This window comes from Stegodyphus dumicola, chromosome 3 (assembly GCF_044657685.1).
Source record: "Stegodyphus dumicola isolate Sdum_Otavi_A_Nest chromosome 3, ASM4465768v1".
NCBI lineage: Eukaryota > Metazoa > Arthropoda > Arachnida > Araneae > Eresidae > Stegodyphus > Stegodyphus dumicola.
In genome coordinates, this window is record NC_140770.1 from 17,951,973 (window position 1) to 17,974,477 (window position 22,505).

General features: G+C 35.8%; 2 protein-coding genes across 6 annotated transcripts in view; one reads left to right on the plus strand and one right to left on the minus strand.

Annotated features, from left to right (window-relative positions):
- The window catches only part of LOC118183731 (neuronal acetylcholine receptor subunit alpha-2-like), a 938,599-nt gene that overhangs the window by 844,874 nt on the left and 71,220 nt on the right, over positions 1–22,505 (plus strand). The gene's annotated exons all lie outside the window — the stretch shown is intronic.
- Positions 2,302–22,505, minus strand: part of LOC118183732 (uncharacterized) — a 174,187-nt gene continuing 153,983 nt past the window's right edge. For all 3 annotated transcript variants that reach the window (XM_085812608.1, XM_085812606.1, XM_085812607.1), the window contains 3 exons: positions 18,574–18,745; positions 10,825–12,408; positions 2,302–2,558 (listed from right to left, as the gene is read on the minus strand). In XM_085812608.1, the coding sequence (XP_085668734.1) occupies positions 2,383–2,558; positions 10,825–12,408; positions 18,574–18,730 (1,917 nt within the window). In that variant the 5' untranslated portion in view covers positions 18,731–18,745 and the 3' untranslated portion in view covers positions 2,302–2,382. The remainder of the gene's footprint in view (positions 2,559–10,824; positions 12,409–18,573; positions 18,746–22,505) is intronic.

Genomic DNA, 22,505 nt, shown 5'->3' on the forward strand with positions numbered 1-22,505 from the left:
GCTTTCTCATGATATTCGTCACGCGCTGCACTGCACGGGGAATAAAAGAATTTACAGTTACGCAAGCAACTAATAAACTATCGGCGACAAACACCTAAGCCGCTTAATGTTTCTACCTACTACTATTATTTTATATAGATAGATAGATAGATAGATATAGATATGAGAGAGTTAGAGTCATTAAAACTCCAGGAATCGGTTATTTTCCCTAACGACTCCACAGCGCTGCTTCCCTGGCACCTAGAAGCCGTGACTTAAATAACTTTCGGAGATTTTGGAGAAAGGTATTAAAGCACGTCCTACAACCCTTGCGATCTTACCTCAATTATGGACAGCTCTCTTTATCCAATGTTTCGCAAGCCATTCTCGTAGATTGTTTCCGCAAACTTATTGCAGCTATCCCTCGTCGTTTGGCAGCCATTATCAAGGCCAGAAAAGGTACAACTCGTTATTGACTTGTCTCTAATTCAGCGGCACTTCAGTGTATTTGAACTCAGCGGATAGTCGTGTGATACTTCTTTGGCGATGTGAAGCAACTCCAATGATGGAACACAGAAAAAACTTTATTTAACACTCAAATGGCGACATAAAAAACAAGAAGGAAAAAAGAATTCTAACATTTTAAAAATAAATTACATTCTTCGTGCGAGAGTCGCCCGTCGCACTCGAGTCTGGTTTCAAATATTGCCATTCACAAATACCTTAATGTTAATCTATTTAAATTATTTAAACTACAAGATTTTAATAATATGTAAAGCTGTTACAACCTCTCCCCCAACGGAGAGACTTTTCCCGAAGGGAAAAGTTCTGTAAAATTCGAAAGTTTATAAGCTCGGCTTGCTCAAATGCTTAAAGAGAAAAGGTAATTTCTCTTATAAATTTCCAAATTTCAGGGCAAAAATTTTAAGTTTTAAACAAATACTTTTACACCACATTTAAATAGAAAGAAATGGAGAACGTTCAAATACATCAGTTTAGCATACATTAATAAAAAAAAAAAATCTGAAATGTTTCAGATTTTAAATTACGTCCAAAGGGGCGTTTTTTTAACATTTTGTGTGTTACCTTTCTTTATTAAATATCATGTTCCTCGCACTTAAACCATAAGATCCAGTGCAACAGCAATATCGCAAAATAGTTTTAAAACGAGCATATCTTTAGAATTTCCGATACAGAGACTCACGCGCTGGAGATAAAAATGTTTTTTCTGCACAACGTTGCCATTGCTCGCTTTGAAATCCTTGAGTTTGTTAATCAAAAATTCGTCAAAGTTTTAAAAAATAGGAAATCGATCATAAAACAAATTTCAAATTTCAAATTTGGTCTTCCACATGCTCATATTCGTTGGAGGATTACGTTATTCAAAATTCGATGACTCTATGTACCGTTGTTTTATCACAATAAGAGAAATATACATACATTTATGCAGATTTTTCATTATTTAATTTCTTCAAATATAATGCAGGACTCTAACATTTTGTGGCAACAGTTTGAAAAGTGAACCGACGTTTATGAGTCCGACGCAAAATGCCAAAACGGATTCAAAACGGAAATGCCTTCCGGATTCAAATCCCTTTGGACTAATAAAATAAATTCTAAACGTGGTTACGTACACTAATTTATTATATTACTTAATTCTACTCAGAACATCTACGTTCTTGTGCAATGATCCTTTGCGATGAATGACCTTAAAATTATAAAGTTGTAATGAAAGAGCCCAGCGCATCAATCTAGAGTTACATTTGGCGTTGGATTGTAGCCAGACCAAAGGGTTATGATCAGTTTCAATCAAGAATTCTTGCTGACAATCCAGATAAAAATGCAGTTTCTTGATAGCGTAGATGATGGCAGCGCACTCCTTTTCAGTAGTACAATAATTCTTTTCAAACTTCGTAAATTTTTTACTTATATACAAGACAGGATGTTCACGCTGTTCATCATCTAATTGGCATAGTACTATACCCATGCCATTGTCTGAAATTGAAAAAAGAATTCTAATATTTTAAAAATAAATTACATTCTTCGTGCGAGAGTCGCACGTGGCACTCGAGTCTGGTTTCAAATATTGCCATTCACAAATACCTTAATGTTCATCTATTTAAATTTTTAAACTACATGATTTTAATAATATGTAAAGCTGTTACAGTCGATATCGAATTAAAATATATCGATTATTTTTAGCTGCTAGAAATTAGCTTTCCTTTCTTCCTTAAACCTTAGAGAAGTAAAATTTGTACATTGTGTATGTAAAATGGCATGTAGCTTCATCTCTAGGAGACAAAAATGACGAGTTAGTCAAAGAAAAGAAGCAAAATAAAACTGCATATAATTTATTCACATTAAATACACTTATGGGTTCTGATTAGTAAGATCATTCCGTTTTTATGCTTTTGCTTCGGATGTCACGTTTATGACTTTCTTCCGCCTTTGCAGCATAATCGTAAATGCAATGTTTATCAGCATTCCGCACCCAGCAAATACCCCGGCGCAAAAGAACGTTCTGTGGGCACCCAAGTAATCGACACCTATACCGCCAACCACACATCCGATACCAGTTCCTAAAAGGGAACGAGGAAAGCGTCAGCAATAATTATGCACGATTAAATAGAAATAAAATTATGAATTATTGTTTAAAGGATATATGCCGCTAAATTAAAATCGTGCATTTCAAGTTTTTATATTCTCCTTAATTCCTACACCTGCCATGGAATTTTTCAGTATTTTAACGCCATCGAAACATGAATAAGATATTCTAACCTAAGGCATGAGTAATAACTGGACATTATCCTTTAGTGGGTAACACAAAATTATTCGTACACAGCCTCCCCCCCAGTGCTGAAGTTGTATAAAAGGTTTTGCTAATAGTTGCAATTTGCGCTGTGCCACTTCTAGTCATTTACACTCATGTCCATAAATTAAGGATAATGCAAAATCAGGCAAAGGAAGAGTTAGAAGCAAAACAAATTTGACTTATTTGTAAAGCTTATTTATTAAACAAAAGGTAAAGAGCAAAAAAAGATGCTATATGTTTGATATTATTAAAAAAATTAGCGATTCTTTCTCCCTGGAGCAAATTACAATAAAACTCTTTTTACAAAAAACTAATATTACATGGTTGGTATGATTGTTAATACATTGTGTATCACCCAGACGATGCAATACAATCCGTACAACGCCTAGGCATGCTGAGTATCAAATTATCGATCTGATCTTGGGGGGATATTACATCACTCGAAAAGCAATGCTCTCCGAAGTTCCGGTAGACATGTAGGAGGAGGTTGACGGGCTGCAACTCGTCGGCCAAGTATGTCCCACACGTGCTGTACTGGATTCAAGTCCGGTGAGAATGCTGGCCAGTCCATACGGGTGATATCCTCCGATTGAAGGCATTCGTTTACGATATTTGCACGATGAGGACGAGCGTTGTCCTCCATAAACACAAATTGTGCGCCCATGGGGCCCCGCAACAAACGTACATGTTGTTCCAGAATCACGTCCCGATAGATTTGGCTTGTCATGGTTCCAATTTTAACATGCAGGTCAGTTCTGGAACCCAGAATAATTCCACCCCAAACGAGCACTCCTGCACCACCGTAACGGTGTCGTTCAATGATGTTTGCTGGGTGGTAATGGCTACCTGGAGCTCTCCATATAAATGTCCGGCGAGAATCAGACTGCAAGCTAAACCTGGACTCGTCGGAAAACATCACACAAGCCCACTGTTGCGGTGTCCACAATGCATGCTCTCTACTCCAGGCTAACCGCAGGCGACAGTGAGTTGCAGTAAGTGGAACGCATCTGACAGGTCTATGAGCATATAGACCAATCTGCCCTAAGCGTCTGCACACGATCTGCCTCGAAATTGTCGTACCAGTGGCTGAAGAGAGCTGACGAGACAGGTCTGAGGCTGTGCTCCACCTGTTTCTTTTGGCAGTAACTGCCAAATACCGGTCCTCATTCGGCGTTGTAACTCTGGGGCGACCTGTGCTGTAATGTCTACTCACATTACCATCATCTTGGAATCGTTGCCAAAGCCTGGAAATGACATTCTGAGCAATTCCAAGTTCGTCTGATACTTCCAGTTGGGTACGCCCACATTCCAGACGGCTAATAATTCTACCACGTAAAAAATCATCCAAATGCGTCCTTTATGTCATAACTATTCGATTATTGCACTGAAATGCTTATAAAGCGCCTGCGAACAATTTTACTTCTTTGCCTGTATTCCTTATACATCACTCTCTTACACTTTCGTCATTGTGGCGTACCATCGGTGTCATCTGGTTACTTCCTGAAATTTGCATATGATTCTTGAAGATGTGTGTAGTGATTTTACAGGTGGTATATTTATTTTAGAGTTCGATTTCCGCGTGACTCCGAATTATCCTTAATTTATGGACATGAGTGTAATTACTTCTTAGATAGCATCTTCTAAAATTCAGCATCTTTCTTTTTCTCTCCATTTTATCACACGTTTGAATACTTGTGTTTGTAACACTTTCATGCAACGTGTCATTGACGTTCTAGTACAACGTTTTTGGCACGTTTTACCTTAACCTTCTGAACCACGTCCATGTATTGCAGTTCAATAACGGACAGTAGTACGTCAAAAGTGGTACTACTATCACTTTTTATAACGTTCTATGAATGTTCTAACGTTCTAACAGAAGGTTTCTTTAACGTTCAGGCAGAACGTGGTGAATCACGTCAATATCTTACAGTTCAATAACGGGTAGTAGAACGTCAAAAAATGGTGTTACTAACAATTTTATAAAACGTCTCTTGAATGTTATATGGAAGTTCCGTTACCTTCTAACAGAACGTTCCTTCAACGTTCTAGCAGAACGTTTCTTTAACGTTCAGACAAAACGCTCTGAATTACGTCTGTAAGATGTAGTTCATTAATGGACAATAGACGTCAAAATGTGGTACTAGTAATAATTTTATATAACGTTCCTAGAACGTTCTTTGAAAGTTTCTATAACGTGCTAGCAGAACGTTCTCGTAACGTTTGGGGCAGACGTTCTGAATATCGTCTATAGATTAAAGGTTTATAACGAGCAATAGCACGTCAAATACTTGTACTGTTAACACTTCTGTATAACATGCAAAAAACGTTCCGAATCAGCTTTAACTAGAACGTTTTGAGTTACGTCTAACTAGGACGTTCTGAATGCGGCCTATATGTACAGATTCTGTACATATAGGCCGCATTCAGTACAACAGTACATGAAATATTTGTGTTTGTAATACTTACGTCTAATGTGAAACTTAGTTTCCAAATTGTAAATTCATATAATAATTTACATTTCTTTAACGGAAGAGAACACTGCAATTTTCTGGAGAAGACATTATATCTGTGTGAAGAGTTGAGCCTGAATGTTACATTTACAGATATATGTTATGCTTTATATGTGCTTCAAAATTCAAATTCTATTATTTTTTTTGTATTCTCTTAGTTCATTACATACATGCCATTTATTAATGAAACTTTACACTTTTTTCTCTACATTTACATGCAATTCCTCCAATGCAAAATTATCACTTAGCCTACTCCTCATGAGTGACGAACGTCATCTTGTTGGTCCAAAAATCACACTTTCAATTTTTCTGCTGCCAAAATTATTCAAAAAACATCTTCCATTGGAGAAGTGGATTTTCTAGAGGCATTTCACATTCATAAAAATCTTTCTGTTCTAGTTAACGATCCTAATTCCAATCCAAATTTGCCTTCGGCTTTTAGAGAAATTATGTTTTAGTTCTGGTTTGGCCAACAGATGGCGCCACTTGCTTATTCTTGTCCAGGCTTTCTTATCTTATCTATTCATTATTTCCTATCTTGTTCATTTGCGGTTTTGCAGCTGAAGATGGTGGTTCGGTAAAACCATCGAAACTAGTCCTGTGAAAATTTTGTAAATATAACGCTGATTTTTGTTGTTTGACTTCTGTCTTAGAACGTCATCATCTTGTAAGGGAACGGAACGACTAGAATACGATTATCGAAAATAAACCATCAAAAGAACTATCAGTGTACCGAAGGGCACGGGTTCGAATCCCGGAGAAGGCTTGGGTGTTTGTAAGTGTATAGTGTCCGTGCGGCATGCGGCGAGCCGAGAGTCCTTTCCAGAGGTTGGTAGGGAAAAAGGGGTTGGAGACCCTCGAACCCAATTCCGGGGGGGGGTCTTTCCATCAAAATTGGGGGGAGCGGAACTGAAGTAAATCTCACTGTCACCTGTGAGGTGCTCAAGGCTATTACCAACGACAGGCGTAAACTTGCGCTGTTTACTACGAGGTATTTCGTAGACTTAGGCTGACTGTAGGTCAGACAAGTGGTTAACCTTTTAGTTCAAGGTTAACCATTTGTCTGACTAAACTTGTTCAAGGTTTTCAAGTGGTTATATATGGTTAACCTTTTGAGGCCGGGGCTTTGGTAGCAGTAAAAGCTACAAAAGGACGGGGAATCTTGAACCGAATGCTTTTCCCCCTTTAAGAAATCACCTATTTGCAACAGAGATTCTTGTGTGTAGTTTAATGGATTCTCAGAGGGATGTGTCTATGTCGCAAAGGGAACACCTTTGAAAGAGATAAGTGGTTAAAACCCTTGAGACGTCAAATTTGACATGTCACCCCACTTTTCAACATTTTCAGCCAAATGGGGGAAAAAGACATGGACATTAAAGTGGACTACCCCGTCTTTTTAAAGAGAGGACTCTATGGCCACTATAATGGCCATCAATTCATTAATTCAAAACGTTAAGCAACTCAAAAATACGGCCCTCTTAAGCGCTATTCCTAGGATTTTTTTGGTAAAATTGAAAAATTTTAAATTTAACGAAATTAAAAACTTAATAGATTGTTAAATCGGTTAGCGTCATGCGTTATGTGTTCCCAATTATTTGTATTCACTTTCTTGTTTAAAAACAACTTGTTGATGGCCCTATCTAAGAAAGAAATAATTAATTAAAAGCGGCAGGTAACAAACATAATTACCAAATTTTCTTCTTTATTTTGAGAAGTTTGTAACTTGAAATTCATGTCTAATATAAATATTTAAATATAAGTTCTTCTTATTTAGTGAAAAAACAGAAGTCTGCGTTTGAAATGAGCGTTTTTGTAAAAGAAAAAAAAAAAGTCAAATTTTTATTTTTAATTGAAAGTTTAGCTCTATGGGATTCTTAAAATGTGAATTCCTAAATTCCTTTAGATCTACATTGATTAAAAATGAAGTTATACGAGGGGTGCTATTTATATTTCTGGCCTAATAATGAAAACACAAATGTATATGATCGAAATTTGTTTTATTATTTTTCAAAATATTCTCCATGAAGATCAATACACTTTTGCATGCGTTTGAATTAATTCTCGAAGCATTTTTTCCACTCCAATTGAGGTAACTCCAAAAAACGTGCGTTTTGAATGCATCAGCTGCTTCTTCGGCTGTCGCAAATCGCTGACCACGTAATTTATTTTTGATGTTCGGGAATAAAAAAAGGGGTACGAAATCAGGGCTGTACGGCGGATGACCCATGATACCTAACAGTAGCTCATTTCAGTATAATCAGATAGGTATATTTTAATTACCCAGAACATTTCAAGCATGTATTTGCAGATGATTTGGGGAAAAGGTACATCGAAAATGGTGAATTTAACATTGTCGGTATATAGGTTTCCAACACCCTATGGTGAAGACAAACATTTTACAGGTCATATTTCAAATTTTTTTCGAAAAATTGCTATAAATTTAAATTTTAAAAACAAGTCAGAAAATAGCTGCGAATTTTATTTGGACTGAACCTAAATTTCGAATTACGAAAGAAGGAATGAATTAAGCTTAATAAAAAAGAAGAGATGTTAATGAATATGTACCGAATTTAGTTAACACAGAGGGGCTAAAATTTTGAAAGCTAATTTTTTAAAAACTACTCGTGGGATTTTTTCATAACTTGGCACTTTGCCATAATTGAGTCGTAGAATCGCTACAGGGAAAATTATTGGTATGTCACTGCAGAAAAGTCAAATTTTGTCTCAAAATACTTATGCTAGAATTGTTTCATAAAAAACTAATAGTAATTTAAAAATAAATAATTATCTTGCGCCATTGCTGCAAAGAATGAAATTTGAATTTAACAAACCTTCTCTCATACGTATAAAGCTAATTTAAATTTTAAATTATGAAAATTTAATTGTATACAAATAGAAGATCAATTATTGTTGCGAACTAATTTGCAATATCATTCGAATTCAGATAGCATATGTAAATTAAGTGCAAGTATCTAGAAACATGAAAAATATTTAATAATCCAAAAAATTCTAAAGAATATTGAAAACTAAATTTGCATGAAGTGAATAATTGTTCAGCAGGCAGAAGACTAATCTTTTCAAGAGGAAGTTGCCTCCAAACCTAACTTTTCAATTATTCAATTCGTGTTTCGTCATACATATAGGCATGGGTAAAGAATTATTGAAAACCAAACTTAAAACCAAAAGTAATTAATTGCTTAAATAAGAAGTTTAACTATAAACGAGTTTTAAGAAATTTAGTAAGCAATTCGACTAGGAAACAAAATTTATAATTAAAAGTACATTGGTAATGTAATTAAGAGTATAAATCCTAAGTAATTTAGAAAACTCTTGCCTGTACTGGAACTTCCTCGACACGAATTATACATGTAAACCAAACTAAACAAAATAAATACAATCTATAAAAATAATATAAAAGTAGTAAGTTTTAATTTAACTTACCTTGTAACTACATATTTTTGTACGAGGAGAAGTGGAATAGCATTTGCTAAACAAAGTGAGGTTGAGCAGTTTGTTTCTGTTCTTGCGTATATAGAGGGCGCTGATACTATGTAAAGTTAAGTATTAAGCTTCTACCTGTTTGATGTATTGTAAAAACATAGCTCATGTTATGTAAAATGCTTGTTCTATGAGAAAAGAATCGTTGCTAACTGCTGAAAATGTTCCTGTAAATGTTTTCAAATTTTGAATGAACGTTTGGAAATGTTTTTTAACGAAGTTCGAAAAAAAATTAATTTTATTTAATTTAATATTGTTTGAAATAAATCTTAATTTAGTTTAATAATATTTAATCAAAATTAATTCAATTTAAAGTTCGATAAAAATTTAAAAATGGAATTGAACATTTAATTTTTTTTTTTTTGGATAATTTTATTGGAAGGCATTCTTTGAATTTAACTAAATTTATTAAAACTGAAGTTTAACAATAGTTAAACCAAAACATTTACTAAATACTGGAGAAAGATAAGGAAAATGATAAAAATTTTCACTCAATTCGGGCTATAATTGAGACTTTTCAAAAGAGCTGGCCCTTCATTAATAAAAGGAAAGAATCCAGTATTGATTAAGAGAAATGTATATATTTACAAGAATTAATTAATTAATATTTACAAGAATTAATACATTAACTCTCAATATCTCCCATTACCCTCCAGTTAAGGTTTGAGTTAATGTTCATACTATAAAGAGTCAAAAAATTAAAAAAAATTAATGCCTGCCATTTTGATATAGAAATTAATAAATTGCTTTGGGACCTGGTTATTTACTTGAAAATTAACTTTATTATTTCTTCTTTTAAATCTTCTGTTTCAGTACATATATTTTTTATTTTAATTATTTGGTTATAAAAAGTGTTACCTATTACTTTTTTGGAAATATTAGAGTTCCAATTAATTAGTTTGATAGTCTCAAATTGGAAATCCCTTCTTTTATCACATAATTTAATTTTGCTATGTTTAATTATTAGCAGCAGGACCTAGGTTTATCGATATTATCGATAATATCTTGGCTTTATTGTATTCGATATTATCTTGGCTTGTATTAGCTCTATTAAGTGTTAAATTATTGGGGTAAATTTTGAATTGTTCAGTAGCAGAATCATTGTTGAAATATATAATATCATCAACGTATCTAAAGTTTTTGCAAATAACTTTAATTCATTTTTTTTCAAACCTAGTTGGAATTTATATTCATTAGCAAAATGAAATAGATTACATATTTATGTAGAATTGTTTGCTCCCATTGGAATTCCTTTCACTCGCTGAAAGATTACATTACTCAAATGTAGTTAATGTAATTAATGTAGTTACCTGCATTGTGCATTAGTTAATAACTGCATTAATTATAATTAATGTAGTTATTAAATAATGCATAAATGCAGGTATGTTTCCCATCTTTCAATTCAAAGGATTTTTAGCATGTCAGGAAAAAAGCTGTGGTAGTTGCATTAAACTAGTAGTAATAGAAGGTGTAATTGTTTTAAACGTGTTAGATACATGTTTGAGTCGGAAGTACATGAAATGATCAGAATCATTTCCGCAGTGCTTTTAATAAAGTGATGTAACTTATTACATCAAACCTTTGAAATGACGTGATTGAAGAACAAGCCATTTAAAACAATTGGAAAAGAAACTTCTACTTCAAATAAACTGTGTTCATCGTGGTTCTTGGGACCAATTTATATTCCGATTAAAATCAACTGTAAGACTGAAGTTACACCTTTGAGCCCAGGTGTTTTCGTGTCATTATGTGAAGAAATAATGTAAAGAAATATTACACTATCCATAACTTTGCTTGAAAGTATTAGTGTTGGACTATTTAGAAGACTATCAGTTAGAAAAATATTTTACAGCATCACTGTTATTATCATAAAATTGCAACAAATATATTTGCTGAATGCGCCTATTATTATGAACAACAAAATTTTTTAACATTAATTGTGATACTCATTTTATAATACCCACAAAAAATTTAATAAAACAGTGACATTTTTAATATGGATATTTAAAACGAAGTATAACTCACCTAATCCTTGATAAGTTGAACACACGATAGCTTGAGTTGTAGCTTCTGTTCCAGGCTTCGCACTATATTTTCCAAAAGCCGTCATACCCGCAAAAAATATGCCATACGTCAATCCATGCGTGCATTCTATAGGTAACACTAACCAGGGATTGTAAAGGTTGCTGTACCAAAGGCATCGCAAACAATATCCCATCAAAGCAAGGGTAAGAACATTCATATATCCAATCCTTTTTATTATCCATCCAGAAAAAAACATTAAAGGTATCTCCCCAATGAAACATTGGCACGTTTGAACCAGTCCTACTAAAAGGCGAGTTCCACCGATTGTGGTGAGAAACCAAGCCACATAGAACCAAACTATTCCTGATTCGATTCCATTCATCAATACTCCTAGTTCAAAAATCAAAAATTCCATCGATCTAAACACTGTGCCAACATCTTTTAATATGTTCTTGGAAAATTCTGGTTTAACCAAGTCTAATTTAGAGATAATGCACAGATCTACAGCGTACATGACAGCCATAAGACACCACGCCGCTACGTAGTCACCAGTATAATCATTCAAAAATCCAGCAAAGGGTGCTATTGCTCCCCACCCAATAGCACCCCATAATCTTTGTTGCCCGTAGTCGGCACCTGTCTTTTGAATACTCTCATAGCAAGCGGTGTCAGAGAGGGTCACAAGAGCATTAGCACATGCTCCTGAAATCATGACGATCAGCAGAAAAACCCAAAACTGGTAAGCCGCCATCAAAGATGTATGGGATGACATTTTAACTGCATGGTTTTTTATAACTGTACAGCCAAATCTGGTAAGTAATACTTTTTTATCTTTGCAGAATAAAACAAAGGAGTTGTTAGGTTGAACTGGTGTATTATTATCGTCAAGTACGGCGGAACAATTACAGCATTCATGTGCATATTCGTTGGCAATAACAGTTCCATTTTGAATATCACAGCAGCATAATGAGATTGAGGTTTCTTCCGAGTCCACGAACGCAATGGTCCTTGTAGAATTCTCATGGTTTACAAGAGACTCCCAATTCGTTGAAATATTCATCTGAGCTACGCTGTTATTATTAATATAAGTATTGCATATATGGCACCAGCAAGAAGAACTATTTGAAACAAAATTAACCGAACAATTACAGAAAAGTTTGCAAAGATCTGCATCTGCCATGTTATGACAGGAATTTTCATTTCTCTTTGTTGTCTCTGAAAGAGACCGGTTTTTCTTGTTAATTTCGCAAAACCGTTCAAGATTCATTGATGAGCAAAACGGGATTATATTTTCATGAGTCCTATTTCCGCACTCTGTTGCTTCATATGATTCAGTTTGGATATTGTTCTCTGATGATATTGGGGAAAGAGCTAACAGAGGAAAAAGACATATTACTTGAATGACTATCAGAAAGATTATGACTTGTTTGAGCTTGTTAAGGTAATCAGCTATGTAACTGATGATTAGTTTTGTGAAAATGTAACTAAACTGTTGCACAGTGAGCGCCAATGCCAAAGAACTTGCGTTGATTCCAAGTCTGAGTTGCGCAAAAACTGTTAAATATGGGAACACTGCACCAAAAGCTAAAAAAGAAATCAAGAGCAATTAATTCAAAAATCCAGCATTTAATATAATGCAATTAAGATAATGGAATTCATGACATTGCAATTTATTAAATTTATTTAACATGATGTGTATTAATTGATGGAAGTGGGATGAACAATATTTCCAGCACTGAATAAGTGCCATAGATTGTATGGTGGTAAATTTCAAAGGTATTTTCTAGTGTACATTATTTTTTAAGCATTCACTTCTACGATTACTTGCTAGGAAGTTTTATTACTTAAATAAAATTTCAACTCATATTTATAAGTAATCTTTACCATAGACTCACTAGGATACAGGGTGATTCGCTACCAGACAAACAATGCAGGGTGTATAGGGGCTACAGAGACTACTCGGAATCACATGGAAATGTACGTTTGGAAATGCCGTCTTTGCAAGGTACTGTGCAACGAAACAGAGAAAAAGAACAGAAACAGCAACACATTAACGGGAGAGGAAACATTTTATTGAAAGGTTGTACTACAACACGTGTTTCGAAATTACGACCAGAAATCGTATGCCAGACCTGAGAAGGGCGCTGCATGGAACTCCTTACATTGTGGAAGATTCTTGGCATGTCATGTATCCTCCCAGCAGCTGCAGATAGTCGAGCGATGAGGTTTTCAACTGAAGAAACGGGCGCCTGGTACACCAAACTCTTTATGTGACCCCAGAATTCCATGCATGATAGGCCCGCTGATCTGTCAGGCCAATGAACTGCGCCACCACGACTTATCCACCGCTGTCCAAATGTTACGTGGAGGTGTTGGCGGACGTCAGTCGTGTAATGTGGACGAAACAGCGCAAGACGCTGGTACCACATGGAGCGGCGAAACGACGGATGAATATATTATAATATTTTGGTGCGTCAAGAAGTTCGGACATGACTTGCTGCAAGAATATCAGGTATGCATTACCTTACAAAGGACTGGGCAGAAGGTCCAATGAGGTAGGGCAGTCCAATGAGGACTGAGCAGAAGGTCCAATTTGGTCCAATGAGGTAGTCTCCAAGAATGTCGGCCCAAACACTCACCGAAAAACGCTCTGGAGCTGCACGTGGTTGCGTATGATGAGGGTTCTCCAAAACCCCCTACATGGATGTAATGCTGACCGAAGGCTCCCTCATGGGTAACGTATGCTTCATCCGTGAAGAATACGAATGCAGCAAATGCTCTGTCTCTAGCACTCTGTTTCAGGTACCATGTAGATGTTATGATCTTTCTCTGGTTGACCTTGGTGTAGGTTTTTATTAAGTTCTTTAGTTGGGAATTCCTCAATCGCGTTTTTATTCATCGGCCCTTCCCGGTGTTTCTTGTGTGTGTGTTTTGTTTTATTTGTTTTGTGTGTTTGAATGGTATGCTCTGTGTTATTTGCGTGCTTTGTTCTGATTGATAGTTTATTTCTTCCTTCATTTTTTGTTTCTTTTAACTAACAACATTTATTCTGATTTAGTTTTCTTTTGTTTCTCTCTCTTTCCTTTATGTATACATGATTTGTCAGCTTGCAGCCATAAAAGCTTGTCTTTTTTACGTTTGTTTTGGTTTCCTTTTTCCTAACTTCTTTTGTTGCCCGGCTCCGAACTTTGGTTTCTCGGGACAAATACTATTTTTGCCCGTTGGGCGCGGCCGGATCGCTGGCCGCCGTCGTTTGTGGTTTGAAGGAGGAGGTTCCATAGCCATGGGACAGTATTGTCAGGTGGGCGGACCTTCTCTAGTTTGTACCATGTAGAAGACTTCCTCCGGAGTGGATAATTCTCACGCTCTAATAACTGGACGCGATGAAGATGCTATGCTCTCATTTGGTTTGGTACGAGTATTCTCCAGGCAGTGGATTGGGATAAACCCACATGTTGGGCTTCGCTCGAGTAGTCGTACTTGGATTTTCTTCTGCCAGACGTAAGACAGCCTCCTCATTGCCAGGTGTCCTCGTCGTTCCCTGTCGATTCATTGTGGTTCTTGTTAAGCAACCATTGTCACGTAACCTTCTATTCCCACTTGCGGAAGCTCGTGTGATGTGGAGCACGTCTGTTCGGGTAACGATCCTGGTACAACTCCCGAGCGCTTTGCCCTTTACAACCTGCAGCTCCCCGTACACGATCAGCATGTCGACCAGTTTATCGGTTGAATATGCCTTCCTCCCTACATCTTCGGGAAACGGATCGCAAATGACGACGTCCAGCAGGATCGCTGTTCACGCAATCTTCCGTTCAGCGCCATCTACCGCAAGACTACCGGGAGGAATATCCCAGAACGTAAGGAATTTCATGCAACGCCACCGTCAGGCCTGCCAGATGACTTCTGGTCGTAATTTCAAACACCTGTTGTAGTACAACCTTTCAATAAAATGTTTTCTGTCCCATTAATGTGTTGCTGTTTCTATTCTTTTTCTCTGCTTCTTTGTACCCTGCTTTCCTATGCGATTCCATTTAGCCCCTGTACCCCTTACACGTTCTGCAGGTTTATCGGTAAGGTAGCGAATCACCCTGTAAATGAACTTATAATTTAATAATCTTCACTTTTAGCATTTATCAAGCTTTTGATGTTAACTATATTAGTTTTAATGAAAACTATACAATAATAATCTCGCATAATTTACAAAATTTCTGAACTTTGTTGTTGTTGGCTTTGAGGTCGAAATCATTTAACAGACTCATAAAGCGGCTGAAGGCCTTGACTTGCGTATCTTAACATAGTTTCTAAGCGATATCGGGCCCAATAAAGTCACTGAACACTGGAAGTTCGACCTGGTTTCAATTCCAGACAAATAGTCTGGCTGCATTCGCGTTTCATGATTTTCTTCATGTAAAGTGGATTCGAGCCAAGTTTCTTGAAAACAATCCTCCACAAACACATCACTTCTTTTAGGCTGATAGCCATGCCATAATCAAAGAAACCAAACCAAACCTAAGCGATCTGGATGACCTTTCATTATTCTAACGTATTCCTACATAGACAATAATCCTTACCACTCTGTATGATGGAATATATTCTTCATCGTTTTAAGTCTGTATAATCACAGTACCAAAACAAAGTGTTCGATTTATACACTGTGCCACTATTTACATTGGAATACCTTTAAGAAATGATTTAAATAAAGCTACTCTGGTGTCAGTATGGCGGAATTCTATCATTTGTCCTCTTCAGAGCTGCTTTCCTTTGACAAAGACGTTTTGCTAAATTTCCCTAGATCTCTATCAGCGCTTTTATTCCATTTCTCCTGTGACATTGCAAACAGTTTTGCTGTTCATTTGAAACTGTTTGATCTAGCTTACAACGGGCGCTATAACTCCTCTCTGTTCGATTGGGTTGAGAACATAGTTTTAGGCCCAACTTTCTTTTCCATTCACTACCATTCTCATACCATTCATTTATGTCTTTGACTTTATGAGTTGGATAATTGCGATGTTGAAAGTGATAAGTCTAGTTCCAAACTGCTGCCACAAAGTGGATGGCATAGAATTGTCCTTACACTACCGCATATGGCAACGAGCGCTCTGTTTAATTATTGCTGGCTTGCGTTCTGCCGCGCTCATGGAATCCATATGCGAACACCTCTCGAAGAACGATACAAATGCTGACGTTACTTTCAAACACTAACCGGAACTCTGGTTCCACACTTGTTCAAATAGCCCACTGTGCAAACCAGAAAAATCTTGAAGTAAAAATAACGCTTTTAATAAAACTCCTGAAGGATTCAAAGACTCCAGGAATATGACTTTGAAATAAAACGTCGTAAAGACCCCCTTTCATGGAAATGCGGTTGCTTTATACAGCAAACCTAGTCTTGTAAACTGCAGGCATTGTTCAAGAGCCGAGGCTACGTACTTGTTGGCTAATCCTAGCATCCAGTAAATAATATATTCGACAATTGCCGATCCAGATCCGTGGAGTGATGAAACTGTTAGAGAAGACCAATTGGCGGATTATGACATTAAACCAATAATAGAGTTGAAGGAATCATCCAGCACCAAACCCAAGTGGCAGGACATCCAACTAAAAGGTTTTGGGTTCTCTGGGACTCGCTCCACTTCCAAAAAATTGACCGTATATTGACTATGGGAAAACGACGATGGAACTATTGATTCCATCGATGGAAGCTACGTTTCCTCGAAATCCCATACCTGATGTTCTGAAGGAAATACATAGCAGCCCAACAGGAGAACATATCGGCTGTGTGAAGACGCTAAACAAGTTCGAGAGCGCTTCTTTTGGAGTTCTGCGAGAACGGATGTTGAGCAGTGGTGCCGATCTTTCGATGCTTGCGCAGCCAAGAAATGACCGAAAGATCAAAGCCGGGGAAGGCTGCAGCGATACAACATAAGAGCGCCTTTCGAGCAAATTGCCCTCGATATGCTCGGACCTTTGCCACAGACCACAGATGGATCCTCGTTGTCATGGATTATTTTCCGAAGGGGCCCGAAGCTTTCCCAATTCCAGACCAAGAAGCTGTCAGACAGCTGAAGTTCTGTTACAGAACTGGGTGTCAAGGTTTGGGATTCCCCTCCAGATTCATTCCGACCAAGGCAGAAACTTCACTTCGGCTGTGTTCAAAGGACTGTCCGACTTATTGGGAAGTAAGAAAACACAGACGACTCCGTTACATCCGCAGTCTGATGGCATGGTTTAACCGTACAATCCTGAACCACCTCTCGCTCATGGTTTCTAAGAACCAAGAAGACTAGTATCTCAAGCTGCCCCTGTTTTTGCTTGCTTACCGTAATGCCGTCCAAGACAGCAACGGCTCTTATAAATTCATTTTTAGATAATTTCTATATATAACTTGTACATAGTTACTTGTATATAGTGTAAATATTTATTTCTTATATTTTTTTACTCTATCTGCTTGTTTTGTTAATTTTTGAATTTGGCTTCTAACGAAGGATTGTACTGCCTAGGACGCGCAGTTCTCGGAAGGGGGCAGTGTTGAGAAATACCCAGTTGAGGTAAGGGACCTTCACCACAAGACGGGTTTAATGTTGCAAGAAACTGGCAAGGAAAGACAGAGTTGCCAGATTTAGAGCAAAATCGTCCATTTGAAGACAAAATTAGTAATGTGTCATAGACGGAGCGATAACATAAAAAAGTAGAACGCATTCTTAGCGGTTTTTTCGGGAATATTCTACAAGGTAGGTTAAAGCTATATATAAACTACCTGTACGAATAGAGTGAGAATATCCGGAATTCAATAGTATCGTATGAATGAGTCTATCACTACTAATATTCATGAGTCTAACAACAGTCTTTAGTTTGGAGATTAGCATGCCAAACATTTGGTAATGAATGTATGATAATAGAAATGATGTAAATTGACACATATATTGTAATTTTCTAACATTTTGGTCGTTTTCAAACTGATTGTAACTAATACAATTCCTATTATATATGTTCAAATGCAGAATTAAATTAATTAATATATTTACATTAGCATGTGAATAAGAACGTTGTTAAATTTATCGGTTTATAAGTATTACACGGTTACTTTGTAATTTTAGCAAACATCATTTACTGGAAGGAAAAATTCTGACATCTACCTGTGGTCTTAAAAACCAATAAAAAAGAAAATTTGCATTGCTGATTTCATGAATATATACTAGGAATTTCCATAATACACGGGTCTTTAGCACAGTGGCTCTCAACCTGTTTTGCCCCATGTACCCTTTCCCTCATTGCTAGCCCTAATTGCTAGATAAGCATACCCCTTTCCGAAACAAAAAATACTTAAAAATTTTATAAGATATATTTTCTCCTTAGTGCATACCTTCGTAGTGTAAGTGAAAGCGCATTCGGAACGTATTCGGAAGTTCGAAAACTGGCGAGGCCATTGTACGTTTTTCATGCTCCTGCATCGATATGACCTATTGGCTCTGCAATTTATTTAGATTTATGTTATTTAACTGCACAGTAGGAAGCATTGGGAATCGAGCTAATCGTATAGCCCCCCCCCCGCCTGAAATTATGAAATACCCCTCAGGAAGAATTCCCTCCGCCTGATTGAGAGAACCCCTACTTTGACAAGTACCAAGCTATTCAACTCTTACGAAGGAACGCACCGGATATGCGAATCCAGTGGAGTTGAGGAAACAGCAAGGCAAAGTTGAGGAAAAAATTAATCCGGAAATTAATCCTGAAATTAGCTTAACGTACCTCCAAAAGCCAAGAAGAAATGGCATTTGAAAGCCAAGGTTTCTTTATTGATATTCCAAAATTTCTTGGTCTTCGCATTCTTGCTCTTTGCTTCAATTGTACCTCCATTCACCACGAATACTTTGTTGTCATAGTTTTTTTCCGTTGCATTCACCATCGTTATTCCTTAAATCTGGAAAGGAGAAAAGGATTTCATTGCACATATCTGTCTAAGGACAATTTAGAAGGCTGATGGGTAGTATAGAGCATTGCCTTTCGGGATTTTTACAAAAGAAATAAAATGTCCAGAAACAAAACATGCAAATAAATCTTTTCAAATGACAGTTACTCTCGAATCCCGATATAACGCACTTCAAGGAATCGAAAATTTGGTTCTTTGTATCCGCTGGTTCCCTATGCCCTATCCTATGAGACAAAAATGGATTAAAACTTAATAGCATTTTTATCATGGAAAAATGAATTAAAGCTTCATAAAAGTCGATTAGTATGTTTCGAAAACATGCTTCGTTCTCCTGATTTATTTCGGATCAAAAACCGAAAAAAGATTCAATTAAATTTTCATTTAAGACATTAAAATATAGCGCATATTAAAACATAAAAAATTTTGTTTTTAATTTTTAGCCTATTAGTATGTTTCTTTTTGTATATATATGTAATAATAAAATTCCATAGTCAAGAATACACTTAAAATTCTAACTGTATGTTCTTTTCATTTTTAATGGCGACGTTCTCTTATTTGAAAGTACGTGGAATTAAATCTACAGCCCCGTAGTCACGTTGTTTTTCCCGACTCTTCTACACGTACAGTTATAGAATGTTCTGGAATTATTTAAAGCGAACTGGATTGGCTGACGAGGCTGACGTCATTTCTTGGAGGCTCCACCTTTCCAGAGGCTATAAAAGGACTCGCAAAAGAATATTAGGAGGAAAGAATATTAGATTATTAGGAGCTTTTCTTTAATGTCACGATGCAGTAAACTTCATACAAAAAGTTATTAGTAAATCTTTTTTATTTACTCCGGATATCTGATTTTGTAACCGCTATTTTCTCCTGAAATATAATAAATGGATCCTGTTTTTTAAAACTTATCGTCTGATAATTTAAGCTACGACAAAAGCTGGTACATCACATATATATACACTATATGAATTATATATACTTTTGATGCTGTAGATTGCGATAAAAAAGGGAGGTGCAAAAATGGGTGTTACAGCAGTCCCATATCCAAATTTTAGCCTTCTACGGCTAATCGTTTTAGAGTTATGAAAGATGAATACGTACGTGCTTATGTTCAGACTTCACGAAAAAATCCATTTTAAATATCTTTTACAATGCGTTTTCGGGGGAAAAGGCCTCTATTCTGCCTGTGCGTACAGACTTCACACCCCCGTCCAAAACAAAAATTGCCCAAATGGATTCAAAAAAGATATTTCTGTTGAAATATCCTACCCGAAACTTTCCGGAATTGAAATATGTCTTTCACTTCGTAAAAGGAAGTTAAAAAGCATAAAAAGAGCATTATTTACGGAATGACAGAATAACGTATCTTGCCAGTATTTGCAACAGACTGGATTGTACATGCCACAGTTGTTGTGAGGGAGCTTTAGATAAAACCTCTGACGTTTCAAAGCGTTTCTCACCAACCGTTTAATATTTTACTTCTCTGCTCTCGATTTCTTCCGGCTACAACCGAAAACATGGCGGCAAAAACATCGCGGACGAAAACGTTGCGGAGAAAACAACGCAAGGCGAAAACGTCGTGCTACAAAACATCGTGGAAGAAAACATCGCAGTTCTAAAACATCGTGGTACAAAATATCGTCGTCCAAAATAAAGCGGTTCAAAAATTTCGCAGTTTAAAAACATCGTCGTCGAAAATATCGTGGTAAAAAATAAAGTATCTACAAATCATCGCGTGACGATAACATCGCAAAAATGATTTTTTCAGGCTTTAATAAATGTAAATGGATATTTCCATAATGACTTGTGAGCGCAAGATGGAAAGAAGGATATAATTTTTACTTTCATATTTTTTAATAACTAATAATTTTTTGCTGAAAAAGTACGAAGGAAATTTAAGCATAGAAAATTAAGGCAACTTATAGCACTTAATAGAATTTTAAACTGACATAGTTAACTAACAAAGGTTATTAATAAATCATTTTTTATAAAGTTTTTACTGGTAACTTTTCATTAAAAGTATAATCTAAAAAAGTTTAGAAAAAGGAAGCTACCTAACTATCTATAAAAAATTGCTAATTATGAGAATATTTTCTTCACTTTTGTCAATCTAATACTCTTATGATGAAAATTATTTCTTGTTCTGCTTCAGTTTATTCTTAAGTATTAAGTTTCCTTCTTACATTTTCAGCAAAAATTTATTAGTTAATAAAAAATATGAAAGTAAAAATTATCTTTCTATATAAATCTCGCGCTCACAAATCATTATGGGAATATCCATTTACAATTATTAAAGCCTGAAAAAAGCAGGTCTGCGATGTTATCGTCCTGCGATGATTTGTCAGTACTTTATTTTTTACCACGATATTTTCGACGACGATGTTTTTAAACTGCGAAAATTTGAACCGCTTTAATTTCGACGACGATATTTGTTTGTGTATTTGATGTTTCGACGACGATATTTTTTTGTGTATTTGATGTTTCGACGACGATATTTGTTTGTGTATTTGATGTTTCGACGACGATATTTTTTTGTGTATTTGATGTTTCGACGACGATGTTTTAGAACTGCTATGTTTTACCTTTGCGATGTTTTCTCCCACGACATTTTCGCCTGCAATGATTTTGCCGCGATGTTATCGGCGGACACTATTTCTTCCATTCCTCCTTTTCTTTACGGCTGATACTTGAAATAAAAACGAATTGAGTAAAACTAATATTCATTACTGCAAGCTTTTTTGTGCAAATTTGCTGTTGAGAGCCGTTCATTGCATAGTACAGTAGAGAGTTTTTAAGTTAGGAACTTGACGGAATTGTATACAGGCCTAACGCTAAGTGAAGTTAGTTAGTTAGTTAGTTAACTTTTACTACAATGATGCTAATAGATAGGTGTTTCTCTGGAGAAGTACAGCGCCTTCTGATTGGAAGTAGAAAATAACTGAAAATGATTGCAACGTTAACTGTAAAATTTTAACTTTGGTATTTTAGATTGTGCAACCTCGACTAAAAACAAATTTGTATGCAATCTGCATTTTATCTGTGTTACTATAAAATGTATTTTGAGGTTTGTCGATGGCTAATAATTCCACTGATGCAGCTCCTAGCTGAAATATAAACCTAAATAGCTAATTAAATATGGGTACACGAGAAGGATTGTGTTTTAAAAATTTATTCAGACTTCCTGAGATATGTGTAATACATATTCACACGACGAAGTATCCCTTCTACGTTTAATGTAGGAACTACGTTTACGTGTCTAACTACGTTTAATGTAGGAACTGGATTTAAAATTGCATTTCTTGATTTCGAATTTAGAACTTATGCTTCAAAACCCTAATAATCTGAAGTAAGGCGAAATATTTTCCCGCAATATCTATGGGTAGATGAGCAGAACACAAACATAGGTACCTACTTCTGTTTGATTCTAAATATGAAATAATTTAGAGAAAGTTAAATAGAAGAAAAAGAAGCTGAAGAACAACATGTTTTAAGAAATGTTCGGTAAAGCATATCTTCATATATTATTATAATAAAAGGAAGAAAACGATTTCTAAATTTCTTTACATTTCTTTTATACTTTCAAGTGATGCATTTTATCGGGTAGCTAAAATTGAGTGATGATGCATTTTTTATTGCAAAAATAAGATTTTAAAATGTATTAATGTAATTTTTCTTTTTTTTTTTTTTTTTTTTTTTTTTTTTTTTCTGTACGCATGTAACGTTTCTTCCTGTTTCTAGCGTTTTTCATTTT